This window comes from Cyrtonyx montezumae, unplaced genomic scaffold, assembly GCF_038088225.1.
Source record: "Cyrtonyx montezumae isolate F1298 unplaced genomic scaffold, pur_monq_1.0 scaffold_19, whole genome shotgun sequence".
NCBI lineage: Eukaryota > Metazoa > Chordata > Aves > Galliformes > Odontophoridae > Cyrtonyx > Cyrtonyx montezumae.
The window spans coordinates 4807226-4820377 of NW_027071925.1; the positions used below are offsets into that span (position 1 = coordinate 4807226).

Here is a 13152-nt window from a genome sequence, read left to right on the forward strand (position 1 = left end):
AATGGTGAAGGTGCAGTGTGGGGCAGATGTCAGATGTGCTCTCTTTGGTTGCTGTGTCTGTCACTCCCGAAGATGCAGTGTCTGCTCCTCTCCCCTGCTCTGTGCAGCTGTATGGCCTTGGACCTGACGGAGGGCTCACTCTGCCCTTCTCAAATGCAAACTAGCTTGGAAAGAAATGATTGAGGCATGGAATATGCATGCACCATCGGAGGGACAAATGTTTTTGCTACTGTACTCATTGCTTTTTCTCCATCTCTCTGTCTCGTTTCAGTCATGTCAAGCTGACCTTGTGAAGGACAACGGTCACAAGTATTTCCTTTCCGTTTTGGCAGATCCTTATATGCCAGTAAGAACAAGTCATCTTTATTCAGGCTCTTCCAGCCCTTGCTCGGCTTGTCAGGGTTTGTGGGCTGCTTTCTGACGCGGTGCTGCTAATGAGGGCTGCTCCCACCTCCAGCTCTGGGACCCACTGCAGCCACTGCTGGGGGAGCTAGTGCTGCTGCCAGGCTGTGTGATGCAGGCAGCCACCAAACAGCGAGCCACAAACTTGCCTGAAGATGTTTAAGCACAAATTACTCAGAAAGATAGGAGCTATGGGCTTCTGGGGGCTGGGTGCAGAGGCAGGCTAATTTCACTCTAACTTTCGTAATTCTCTCTGCAAAAGGTTTTTTTTTTTTTTTGTGGTTTCCTGTAATGAGTATTTGTATGCCTCCTCCAGAACAATACCCAGGGGTTGGTTGGGAGGATCGTATTGGCAGTCTGATGGTATAAGATTATGAAATGTCTGAGGAGTGTGACAGGATGACAGGAAAATCCTGGCTTTCTCTCCTCTCTTGCTCTTTTAATGTGATAGAAACCGTACTCAGAATAAGCTCATTTTTCTGAAAACATGGAATGCTGTTGTTCTCTGCCCTGTTTTATAGATAACAATTAGTTGTGTGTTGTTTTAAGGCTGAACACAGGACAATGACTGCTTTTATTCTGGCTGTAATTGTTAACAACTACAACACAGGACAGGTGAGTCCCAGCATGCTCTTTCCTTTTGTTGTCCCTCCTCTCTCTTCTCTACATTGTGCCTTTACTTTGATCAGCCTGCCTTGGCTCACATTAATGCACAGCCCTGAACTGGGAACTGAAATAGAAGATAGCTTTACGTTAGGATGGGGTTTTTTTTGGTGGAGTAAAAGAAGAATTGGCCTGGAGGTGTGACAAACACATGATCCTGACTTGGCACCTGGAAGAGGAGGTTAAAGACACAAGTCACTCAGCAGCTGCCCTCCAGGCAGTGCACTGACGTGCTGGTAGAGAAATAGTGCCTAGTTCCTGTCGAGTGAGAATTTGATGGCTGTGATACAGTTCTTAGGAAGGATATATGGAAAGAGCCATAAACCTTAGGGCTCTGACAGGTGCAAAAGAGTATTTCCAACGAGGAGAAAAACAAGCTTTATGCATTATGGGAAGTACTTCTAATGCTGAACTATTTAACTAGCTGCTACAGCACATAGTTGACCTTCCCCTTGTGCTGTTTCCAAATGGTATTTTGCAAGAAAATCAGTATATAACCAAAGGATAGTTGTTTTCTCTTGGTTTGTGGTTTAGTTCTTCTTTTTCGACGATGAAGTGGGAAGCTGTCAAGCCAAATAAATTGCATTGATTTGTGTTTTAGGAAGCCTGCCTTCAAGGAAACCTGATTGCTATTTGCCTGGAACAGTTAAACGATCCACATCCTCTCCTGCGTCAGTGGGTGGCCATTTGTTTAGGGCGTATTTGGCAGAACTTTGACTCAGCCAGGTGGTGTGGTGTGAGAGACAGTGCTCATGAAAAGCTCTACAGTCTCCTCTCTGATCCAATCCCAGAGGTAAGAATCCAACTGTTGAAGTAAACAACAGTGGAGTTGTCAGAATTGTGCAAGCAAGCTACAGAAGTACATACAAAACCAGTGCCTTCAAGAGCTTTATGATTGTGTCTGGTTCAGAGAAATGTGTTTATTGCTCTTCCTTCAAGGTGGTTCGAATCACACAAGCCCTGTGAGGGAAGCAACTGAAGAAATGTAGGGGCTGTTCATACAGCCCAGATCTCAGAATCTTGCAACTGGCACGAGGAGACACCAGCTTTGTTACTTCCTTGCATATCAGAGGCTTTTTAAAAAATGTGGTCCCAAAACTCAACTCTGTGTTTCAAAAAACCCTCTCATCTTTTTATCTGAGTTTGAAAACTGTTCTCCTCCTGGTATGTGTGAAAGCATATCTCTAATTGAATGCGTTTTACTCTTGTGACCAAGTCTCCAAGAGAGCAGAGATTCTTGTGCAGAGCGTGGCTGTGATTGACAGAGCCTGTCAGACCCTGGTGGGATTACTTGGTGTGTGGGAGTAGTAAGCCTGGAGATAAACGCCACTGCTGACTTGCAGTGATTAAAGATTAGCTTCCCTTTTACATCCAGTCTTTCTCTCCTGTATCCTCCGCCTCCTTTCTCTTGCCTAATCTTTCCCACGTTCTGTAATCCATGTTGGTGCAGTGGTCGGGTTGACCTGTCTTTATGGCACATCTGCACCTCAGTTTGAGAAGCCAAAGCGATCATTTCTGGTCTGTGAAGCACATCCTGCACTTGCTGATTATACTGCATCCCCACCATTTTCACTCTCTGCCAAGGCAGGCTGTAAGATTACCAAGCCATCTGATCCCTCTGTTTTTTTCGTGTGTGATCTGGCAAGATTTACCCTGATTTCAGCTGCTCTCTCTTTCTTTTTCCCAACTTCTGTTACCTTTATGCATGCCCTTATCTGAAGGCTGGAGTTCAGTGCTCTAGTTAAAGAGATTCACATGGCAACCGTAACTCCCTGTATGCCTTATTCCTATTAATTAATATTCTAGGCAGTGTCAACTGGAAAAATCACCCATGGGAAGGTCACTGAGTATTCTGGGAAATTAAATGTACTCCTTCATCTGTGAATACTTATAACTCAGCGCTTTGATGAACCTGGTTTGGTTCTTAGTCTCTCCGGGCTTCCATTCAGCCCTCTCTATTTACTTGACACAGTAGCCCAGGTTTCCAGAGACACCATTTGTGGGGATAAAAACTCCCAATGGCAAACTCGAAGCTGAAGCAAAGAGGAAAATAATGAGCAACGTTTGCCTCTCCCAGGTTCGCTGCGCTGCCGTCTTTGCACTGGGAACATTTGTGGGCAACTCGGCCGAACGGACCGACCACTCCACCACCATCGACCACAACGTGGCCATGATGCTGGCACAGCTCATCAACGATGGCAGCCCCATGGTTCGGAAGGTACGGGCAGGGCAGCTCTGCAGGAGTTAGGTGGAGTTGTGCTGCCAAGCTCTGTGCTGAACCGCAGTGCATTACTCATCAGACTTTTATTTTTGCTGTTGTTGTTTGTAATTTAAAGAGAACGCAGAGATGGAGGGAAGGAAGGAGAGTGGTTACGGTGACGTCTTTTTCAGGTGGCTGAGCAAGTGGGTTGTTAATGCTCTTCTGTTAATTCCTGTGCTGACTGAAAAATTTCACATTGCACCGTCTCAGTGAAATAGTAATCTGTTGCTAGAAACATGGAGTATGCAGTGGTCCTGGGGGAGGAAGTGGAGAGGGGAGTAAGAGGGCTGTGAAACAACATGAGAGCTCATAAACGGGTCTTGTTGCTTTTGGAAACCATAAGGGAGGATGACAGATTGCTTCAAAGTGATTCTTCAGGTTGTGGAGTATTATTTTCTGCAGCAATGTTGTACAACAATAGCGCATAAAATAGTTTTTGATGGTTTAGGTTGTTCTTGATGGGATGCACTTAGGTGTCCTAACACTTGTCTGCTTAACCGGAACATCGATACCCTGACAAGTTGTCACTAGCATTGTGAGGATTAATTTTTGCTGTCTTGTTCCAGCATTTATCAGTTTAATTCAAGAGAGAACTGCGTGTCCCACTGTATGCTCTTGGAGATTCATAAATCTCTATTGTGGAGATTCGTCCTCTGAACAGAGAACAGCAAGAAATGCCAGTTCTCCACCTCTCCTTTTTGCTATTTCCACGTGCCCGGCCAATGTTACCTATCTGGGGGTCTGAACTTCACCATCTCCACCCACCCTGCCCCTGTAATTCAGGGTTCCTGAGCTGTGTCTCCAGGGATGAACCAGCTGTGAGTTGTTTGTGGGTGCGTGGCATGATCCTCACTCTGGCTGCTGGTGTGCAGGTCAGGGCAGGGCTGCCTGCAAGTCTGCCCAGGGTCCATCAGCGCTCCTCAGGGGAGAGCTTAGCCACGTCCCCAAGGGTTTCACATGCCAAGTTCTGTTTCCTTCCACTCAGAGCAAATGTAGGGCAGGCTGTGGGGTGAGAGCTTGGCTCCCTGTGCGTATGGCACAGGGATGGGGTCATGCTGTGCCACTGCAGGATGAAGGCACTGATCCCAGCTCATTGCTGCTCATATGCACGGTACTTTCTGGGACACAGCATCAGTTTGACAATATCAGGCAGAATCAAAGAGCAGTGGCAGACTGTTGAGGTATAAAAGACTTGCAGTGAAGAATTAATTTTGAAACTGAGCGCTTTGGCTTTTTTCGGATCATCCCTGTGAAGCAAAGGGAAAATCAATGCTTCTCCCAGCCAACCATAAAAAGTGTCCTCGACTCCACTTGGTGACAGATGGGTGTTAATTTTGTCAAAGGGTTGGTTTCGCAGGGACCTGAGCCTCCATAATTTAAGAATGAAAAATAAAAATAGAAAGTCCTTGCAGAATAGAAGGCCGTTCCCAGTCACGTTAGCTCAGAATAACTGGCTGAATTGCCATCATCTTTGTCACTGGTTCTTCTTGTGCGTTCAGAAGCTCAAGCAGAGTTTTTTCTTTCCACGGTATTAGAGAAAGTGTATGTAGGGCAGCAGATCTATGGCTGAGCCTCTGCAGCAGTGTATGTCTGGAGAAATACCCCTTGGCTGAGCCGTGGTGGGTGGTCTGGGGGTGGAAGCACACCGTGTGCCCCCCTCTGTTGAGGCACCTCCCAGGCAAAGAGCCTGTGTGTTTCTGTGCCTCTCTTCATGAACTTCACTGGATCTTGGGAGAAGGAAATGTGCTCTGTCTCGCTGCTGTTTGGCCTCTTTGAGAAGTTCTGATTTGTTTTCTTGATGTGGTGGCAGAGGATGTGGGGATATGTGAAGCAGATATGCAGCATGCCAGAGCAGCTCATGGGACCATTTGCCTATTGCTAATGAGTGTTCCTACGTTTTTATTTCTTCTTGTTACCAGTCTGGATGGTTGCCCAGTCATATCAATTATAATGGGCACCTGGCTCTGCCTTTTCCTTTTGTTCACTGTTTCTGACCTATACAACAATGAAATACATGTTTTATTCCGCTCTTTCCATAGGAGCTGGTGGTGGCTTTAAGTCACTTGGTGGTTCAGTATGAGAGCAATTTCTGCACTGTCGCCTTGCAGTTCATGGAAGAAGAGAAGAATTACCCTCTCCCTTCTCCAGCTGCCACAGGTTTGTGTTCTGTGTCCTTATGGCAGACAGCACTGGAGGATGTTAATTGAGAGCTTTGCTTAAGACAGTGAAGTTCTTGATGCTGAAATTGCATTGCTACAAAGCTGAGGGCCGTGGCAGGTAGTGCTGTAATACATTTGTCCTGGAGAAGTGCATCCTCAGCTGAGTCTTCATCTAAAAGATAGCTGTAGCTCACTTGTGAAGATTGAACACCCAGCCAAATTCAAAAGGATGCCCTTCAGATCAAGACTGAACTATATTTGTCACATGGCACACAGGCTTACCAGACTTCTGATCCGAAATTATATCTGAGACTTCAGTTTTGTGTTGACCTAATGAGGCTGATAGGAAACCTCTCAACAGAACAGTGAACTGCCTGTACCCCTTTGTGCTGTAAAGCACCAATGAAGAGCTTTGTGCCTATAGTCCTATCTTACATTGTGTGTGTTGCTTTACTTGGGGAATGAAAAGCCCAACTTAAGTTGTTGCTGACCTTGTATTTTCCTTAGATATTAAGTACATTTGAAATAATCAAAGATAATGGGACTGTTGCAACAGAAGCCTGGAGGCAAGAGCATGTGTTGTCTCTGCAACAAGTCATTTAATCTCCTCATTGTCTGAATAAATTAATATTAGAAAATAAGTTCCACATTTGTCTTTTCTTTGCTGCAGGAAATAACCATTATTTACCATTTATGCAAGTGCTTTTCCTTACCCACAAGGATCCTAATGTACTCTATAAGTAGGATGTGCTGGAAGCATTGCCCCAGCACCATAATGCAACCTCCTCTGCATTGGAATAGAACAGTTATTCTGAAGCTGTGACATTGTGAGTGTATTCAGGAATGAAAATTAAAAAATATTGGGAAATTACAGTTATCCAAATCGTGGGTGAAATACAAGTCAGCACTAGGCCTGAAATTTGGTCAGAAAACTCTGATTTTTCATAAACCTTTATAACAAAAGAAAAAAACAAAAAGAAAAAAGAATCCAGAGCTTTCATGAGCAGGAGCAGACAGAAGCCTGCAAATGCCATCTACTAAATGGCGTCTGCTGCAGCAGTGTGTCCTAGCACAGTGTCTGGGCAGCAGCCCAGCATCAACCTGGAGAGAAGAGCCGTCGTGTTTCTGTGTAGTCTGCAGGCACTGGCAAGGCTCAGCTCACCTGGTTTTGTTGGATGGAACAAAATCAGAGCCTGAACAAGAGCAAAAGGTGCTCCGTGCCGACCGTGTTCAGGGGGTTCCGGTGTCATACCTCGTTCTGTTTTAGCTTTATGGGCAATGGGTGAACAGAATCTGTTTGTGTTGGTAATGTTTTAACTCTGGGAATCTGCCAACAAACTGTGAGCTCTTTGGTCACATCTATCTATAATGGTTAAATTTTGCGTCCACAGAGGGTGGCAGTTTGACACCAGTGCGAGATGGGCCGTGCACACCTCGGCTGCGGTCTGTCAGCTCCTACGGAAACATCCGAGCAGTCACCACAGCCAGGAACCTGAACAAGTCCTTGCAGAACCTCAGTCTGAATGAAGAATGTAAGAGATTACAGAACGCTGTCATTTTTCAGTGCCACCTCTTTTTTGCCCCTGCTGCGTGCAAACCAACGTGCACAGTGAAACTAACTTTTGTGCCTAGGTTATCCAGCTGCCAGCTCCAAGGGGTTGGGTGAGGAGCCCTCCTAATTAATTTCAATTTACTGGTCGTTAAAATTGATTTGTTTGAAGCGTTTGGGGATCGAGGTGGTGTCTTTCTACTCCCTGACACACATAGATTTTTCACTGTCAGAATCATTTATGAGCCTCTGATGCTTACTCAGTATTTAAACGTTCAGTTTTTAGAAGGGGTCTTCATGTACACTGTCACTGAGGGTTGTAGGATTTGGAAAAAGCACTGTGTGCCCAGGTGAAAATTGTTCTCCTCGAGTCCCTGTTTCAGCATCTGCCCTCCTTTCCTTTGGCAGCTGGGAGCTCTGTTGCATTTTCTCCTGGGAATCTCAGCACCAGCAGCAGTGCCAGCAGCACCTTGGGCAGCCCAGAGAACGAGGAGTACATCCTGTCCTTCGAGACGATTGACAAGATGAGACGAGTCAGCTCTTACTCTTCTCTGAATTCACTCATAGGTGAGGAAAGACCCTCCCCCTTCCTTTGGTGTCTCCTTTCTTTCCATGTTTGCACTAGCTTTTGAGGAAGGTTTGGATCTTAGCTCTTGCTACAGCGCTAACAAGAGATCTCCTTGCAGCAGAAATGCTGTTCTTGTGTCTGGTTAGCCTATATGCAGAGCAGAGTCCCTCCTGCTCTGAAGCTGTTGGCTTCTGCTGCATGCCTCACTGTGGCAGACAGCAATTCTCCTAGGAATTTGAGCACAAAAATGTAGCACATGCTGTGATTTTATGTCCATCACAGTTTAGTTGCCTAGATAATCAAAACAAGGACTCCCCATCCCGTGGATGTAGTAGCTGGGCTGTCTGGTGGTAACAACTTCCCCTGATTATTTCTCGCATAGGTTGTATTTCTGTACAGCACAGCCATTTTGTTGTGTTACTTATACAAAAGAGCCTTATCTGGCTAATTTTTCTTGCATGTTTGCATGCACATTGTCAAAATAGGACATAAAAAAGAAGAAATCCTCAGCTGAGTCTCAGAAACAGAGACTGATGATTCTACATAACTTATCTTTGTGCAAAAATTTCTGTGACTGATCCCACTGCCTCCAGTCTCCTCTTCATTATTTCCTCTTGAACAAGGAGCTCTAACAGCAGCAACTGCACCCAGCTTTTTAACACTACTCAGCAGTCCTTTTCTTCCTGGGTAATGTACAGATTTCTGCAGAGTGAAGTGCTGTGGCACATAAAGAAGGGAGTTTTTAGTTGCATTTATGCAGTGTGTGGCTGATTTACATACAATGGCTGATTTGCATTTCTTCTACAGAACACAACTGGTATTTTTGTGTTGGACTACTTCCACTCAGTTATTTTTTTTCTAATAATGCTCCCAGTGCTGTTTGAGTTGCTTTAAACTAGGTGTGGGCTGTGGCTTTCCAGTCCAAACCATTTTGGGATGGTAACACAGCCAGTGTGCAGAAGGGATTGACTTCTGGAAGAGTCTCCATCCAGGGAGCACAGGAGGTAGCACGTAGCTGAGAAATGGTGGGGGGAATCTATGTGTCATCTTTGTGAGCTATCTATGCACCACAGTTTTCCACCCTTCACAAAATCAGTGCAAAAACAGTGGTGTCAGTGTGGAGTCCCCCTTGATGCTAGGCATACCTTGGCTAAAGAAACACTTTGCTCTGCCCTGCGTTTGCTGGAATTGACTCCCCTCAAGTGAAAGGTTCTGGGATTGTGATTTGTGAGACCTTAAGCCCCTGTGGCAGTTCAAAGTCATGTGTTCATTAGAAACTTGATTGATTCATTTGCTTTTGGTTGTAGGTAGTGAAACTGGATCTTCTAAAGTGTGGCAGAAAATGTTAGGAAATTTCTCTTAAGCTAAAGAAGCTAGTTTTCCCCAGTTCCTCTGGTGCAAAGTGGGGTCTGCTCGATGGCTCGTGCAAGTCTCACAAGAGCTTCCAGCACGTTTGGAAAGAAAATAAAATCTAGAGATCTGCTGGAGGTGCGTGAGGGAAACCCTAAGAAACAAGAAGAGCAGTTCTGTGAAGCCTGGCTCATTGCTGTTTAATCAGACGAGCTCATAGCCAGCTGGAAACGAGAGAGCTTATAGAAGTGTTTAAAATTCATAACTCACAGAGAATCCCATTACCTTCAGCGCTTGCCTCCCAAAAGCTAGGCTTTTTTCATTTCTCCTGAAGAAGCACCATCTTTCAGCCTGTTCTCTGCTGGTCCCCAAGGAAGGAGTTTTCAAAATCCCATCAGCTCCAGCTGCTCTCGATGCTGTTGTGCAGCAGCCTGGTCTCAGATTAACACCACTGTGGGTATTTGTCACTTGCAAGGAGCATCTGCAGCTAGCCTGTAGCATTCCAAGAGTGACTATCTGCTTTGGAGTGAAGGTGTTTCTTTAAGTTCTAGCAGGCAGTAGAATCCTGCTGTACTGCATGCAAGAGTGGGGTAGTGCAGAAGAGATGGGATGATGGACTGAGGGAATGTTTCACTCTGCTCTGTGTCTTCTGGCAGAATGAACAGTGATTTGACTCTGCAGTAGTGACAGTGCCCCAAGTGTTTGGGACAGAGAGAGCAGTAAAAGAGATGCTTTGGGCACATGGGTAGAGTCAAACCAAAGCAGAAATCCAGTCTGTAGTAGTAAAAGGAGAAAATATCAACGGCAGTTTTATTCTGCATTCCGTAATCCACATTCCCTACATTGATTCAGTGATGCTTGGGGCTTTCTTCCCCTCTTCTGATTTTAGGAATGAGTCTCTAGAAGGATTTTCTTGGATCAGCCCATCCACTTCGCTGACACTGTGGCATCATACAATGTAATTCTTCCCATAAACCTGAGGAAAACCTCGTGCACCCTCTCCTGCCATTTTGCAAACAACTTTCTAGCAAACTACTAGCAAAACATTACCAGGAAAGGCAGCAGGTACCTTTGGTCTGGGTGTGCTGTTCTCTGGCAGACCAGTCCTCGCCCAGGCAGCCTTGGGTTACCAGAAGATTGATTTCTGGCTCATGTGTTGCTGAGCTGGCAGCAGGTTTGGTTAGTTCACACACAAACACCAGCTTGGATGGGAAGCTGAGCCTTGCTTCTTTTTCCATAAGACAAGTCATTAATCTTTTTTTTTTTCTTTAGTTTTGTTTAGTTTTAAGATGGGGAAAAGGTATTGAGACAAGAGCTTTGCATACCTTGAAGGTGATTATTCATATCGAAATTGCATGATTAAAGTCTTTGTCCTACGGAGAGCAACACTGGAAAGATTATATTAAGGAATGATCAAAGGAAGAGGAGGAAACCTTGGAGCAGTGAATGCAGGGGAGCAGTTCTCTCTTTCAGCAGGAGAGCTGGGGGCAGGAGGCTGTTTGCTGTATCATAGGAGCCACTATGAAGAGCTGCCTTGAAGTAACACCCGCAGCAGGAGGTGACTGCAGTGAGGATGAGAAGGCAAGAGGTGTAGGTGGGCAGTGAGCTGCAGGAGAGGAGGCTGCTGGGACAGGTAGAGCCTCAACTCTCGCTAGGCACTGTACTGAAATTCACTGTCATGAGAAGTAATTGGTTAACCAGTGCTGCTTACAACTAGGGCTGCTCAAACTGGTGAAGTACAGGGATCTGAGTGGGCTTTGGAAAGGGCTTGTGTCAGAAGTTGCCCGTCAGCTTGTGCTGTTTGCCCTGCACTACAGGAGCAGGATGGTGGCACCAGGGCAAGGCCACGGCAGCTCTGCACAGCCACGTGAGGCAGCAGTGCCCTGCATGGCATCGCTGAGGGCAGTGGGGAACTGGGACGGGAGGGAAATGCCTGCACGTGGCAGTGAGCAGCAGAGCAGCACAGTTGGCTTTGTGGCTGTGGTTCCGTGATGTGCCACTGTTCCCCCTGGCCTTACACACTCCCTGGGTGCAGGCAGGGAGTGGTAGTGTGGGCTGGCCATGGTGGCTTGCAGGCTGTCAGCACCGTGCACAAAGAATTAATTTGTCATCCCTCCAGGGAGCGAGCTGCTGCTCACAGTTGTCAAGGTAGAGTACAGAAAGCCATCCCAATTTCTGATGTTTTCTCCATCTGAGGAGCTCCCGCAGGACCTTCAGTGTCACTCTAGGAAGAGGAGAGGCATATGGGATACCGCTTTACAAAGCCTTGGGATCAGAGTTGATGGGAACCAGATAGCTGAGCCCTCAGGTGCTGCTTGGTGTGAAATGTTCCAGCTATATGCTTTCACCGCACACCAGTCCCAGATGTGCTTTTCCCTGCAGGCAGAACACACAGCAGCAGAGCTGCCTTCTGTCCGAGGCACACAGCAGCACAGGTTCAGCCATTGGTCAGCTTTTGCTGCTGTGCTGGGTGGGTGCTGCATCTTCCAGAGATCAGGGCTTACACTCACTGCAGTGATTTTTAAAGGGGGTTAGAAAGAGACAGCATCACAGCCTGGCAAAACAAAAGGGGTAAATGGATATGGTAGTACAATGTGATCCTGCACTTTGTGTGCATAGTGACCTCAGCCAGGTCCCTTCCTTGGGGCAGTTGCGTGATGCTGTCACACTGAGCTGGGAGCTACACGCATGCAAACAAAATCAAAGGCGCCCGTGAAGAAAGGCAATTTATTTTTGACATTCCTAGGTGAGAGAAAATCATTTTGTAAATCTGTGCTGCAAGGTCCATTTAACTGGCTTTGAATCAGTCTGACTAATTACAGAGCTGTCTGCTTAAATTAACACCCCCGTTCCCTTTGCTCGGCCCTTTGTTTGCATCTCGTGGATATGTTCCTCGTTTCAGTGCAGTACATGAGATCGAGCTGCTGCTCCTGCTGTTGCCTCTGCTGCCTCCCATTATCCCAGTGAGTCCGTGCTCGGGTTCCTGCAGGAGCTGTGTGGATGTGTCACTGGGCTGAATCAGTGCTCAGAACAGCATTTATGGGAGGGGGGAGGCAGCAAGCAGCAGTCCTCCAAGCCCGGTGCTGAGCCTTTGTAGAAATTCCCTCTGTTCTTTTCAAAGGCTGCAGAGTGAATGAGGAATTGCACTGGCGCAGTTCTGTTTTAAATTTGTTTTTCATGATGCTTAGATGTATAAAAAATGTTATTGGTTTTTTCCTCCTTCATGACTGCATCATGAGTGAGGTGGTTATCAGAGAAACTGGAAAAGCTGACGTGCACCTCCTCACTCTTCCTTTCTCCCTCTTTTACTGCCTTTCGAGAGCTCTAAAAGGAACCACACCATTCAGATCCCCACTGCTCCTTGTGTAGCTTCTGGTGCAGCATGCGCAGGGGCAGGATGCTGAGCTCAGCTCCCATGGCACCACCTGGCTCCAGGGCTGGGGCTGCTGTCCTCCCATAGCTCTGTGCATCTCCACCTTTGCTTTTCTTGGTAACAGCAGCTTCTGGAGTGAACATACTGGTTGCAGAAGTGACACCCAAATGGTCAGAAGCCCAAAAGGACAGCATTACATCACCACTCTTTCTGCCTGGGAGGCCCATTCCTCTTCTGAACAGGGACTTTATCATGTGTTGTGTTGACATTTTCAAACACAGATAAGGAAATTCTGAAAAAGGTGATGACTTTTGCCAGCTGTGACCACAACCAAAACCTGAGGTCGGATCTGCACTGCTCCAAGTCAGTTCTGCTGAACCCACACGTGCTGTCCTTGCGTGTTCCTCTGTTCCGTGTGCTCAGCCGGCATAAACCACATACAACAGATCAGTGCCCTTTGACTGCTGTGTCCTGACAGTGGTTTTTGCTTTCTGGGATCATCAGCCTGTGCACTGCTTGCATTGGAAAGGTTAGGCTCAGCTGTTGTGTACATCACCCACAGCAAATGGGCAGCACTGTCATAAATACTCATCCGTGAGATTGCTACGTGAAACTCTTAAGTAGAGAAATCCTGTGGATGTCAGCCAGGTAGGAGACCCTTTGTTGTGCAGGTCAGGTGGAGGGATGGAGTGAGATGATCGCCTTTGCGTTTTCCAGAACGTTTGTCACATGCCAGGGAGTTTTTCTGGCAGAGGAGGATTTGATTGTCTGGTGCAGACAGCCATATGGCAGTGCAGTGTGCGTGCTGCTGAAGTTTATAACTGCACG

At 46.6% G+C, this 13152-nt stretch overlaps 1 protein-coding gene across 3 annotated transcripts in view; it reads left to right on the forward strand.

Moving 5' to 3' along the window:
- Positions 1-13152, forward strand: part of RPTOR (regulatory associated protein of MTOR complex 1) — a 117818-nt gene that overhangs the window by 72706 nt on the left and 31960 nt on the right. For all 3 annotated transcript variants that reach the window (XM_065735324.1, XM_065735325.1, XM_065735326.1), the window contains exons 14-20: positions 272-346; positions 952-1017; positions 1667-1858; positions 3143-3283; positions 5365-5482; positions 6876-7016; positions 7442-7600. In XM_065735324.1, the coding sequence (XP_065591396.1) occupies positions 272-346; positions 952-1017; positions 1667-1858; positions 3143-3283; positions 5365-5482; positions 6876-7016; positions 7442-7600 (892 nt within the window). The remainder of the gene's footprint in view (positions 1-271; positions 347-951; positions 1018-1666; positions 1859-3142; positions 3284-5364; positions 5483-6875; positions 7017-7441; positions 7601-13152) is intronic.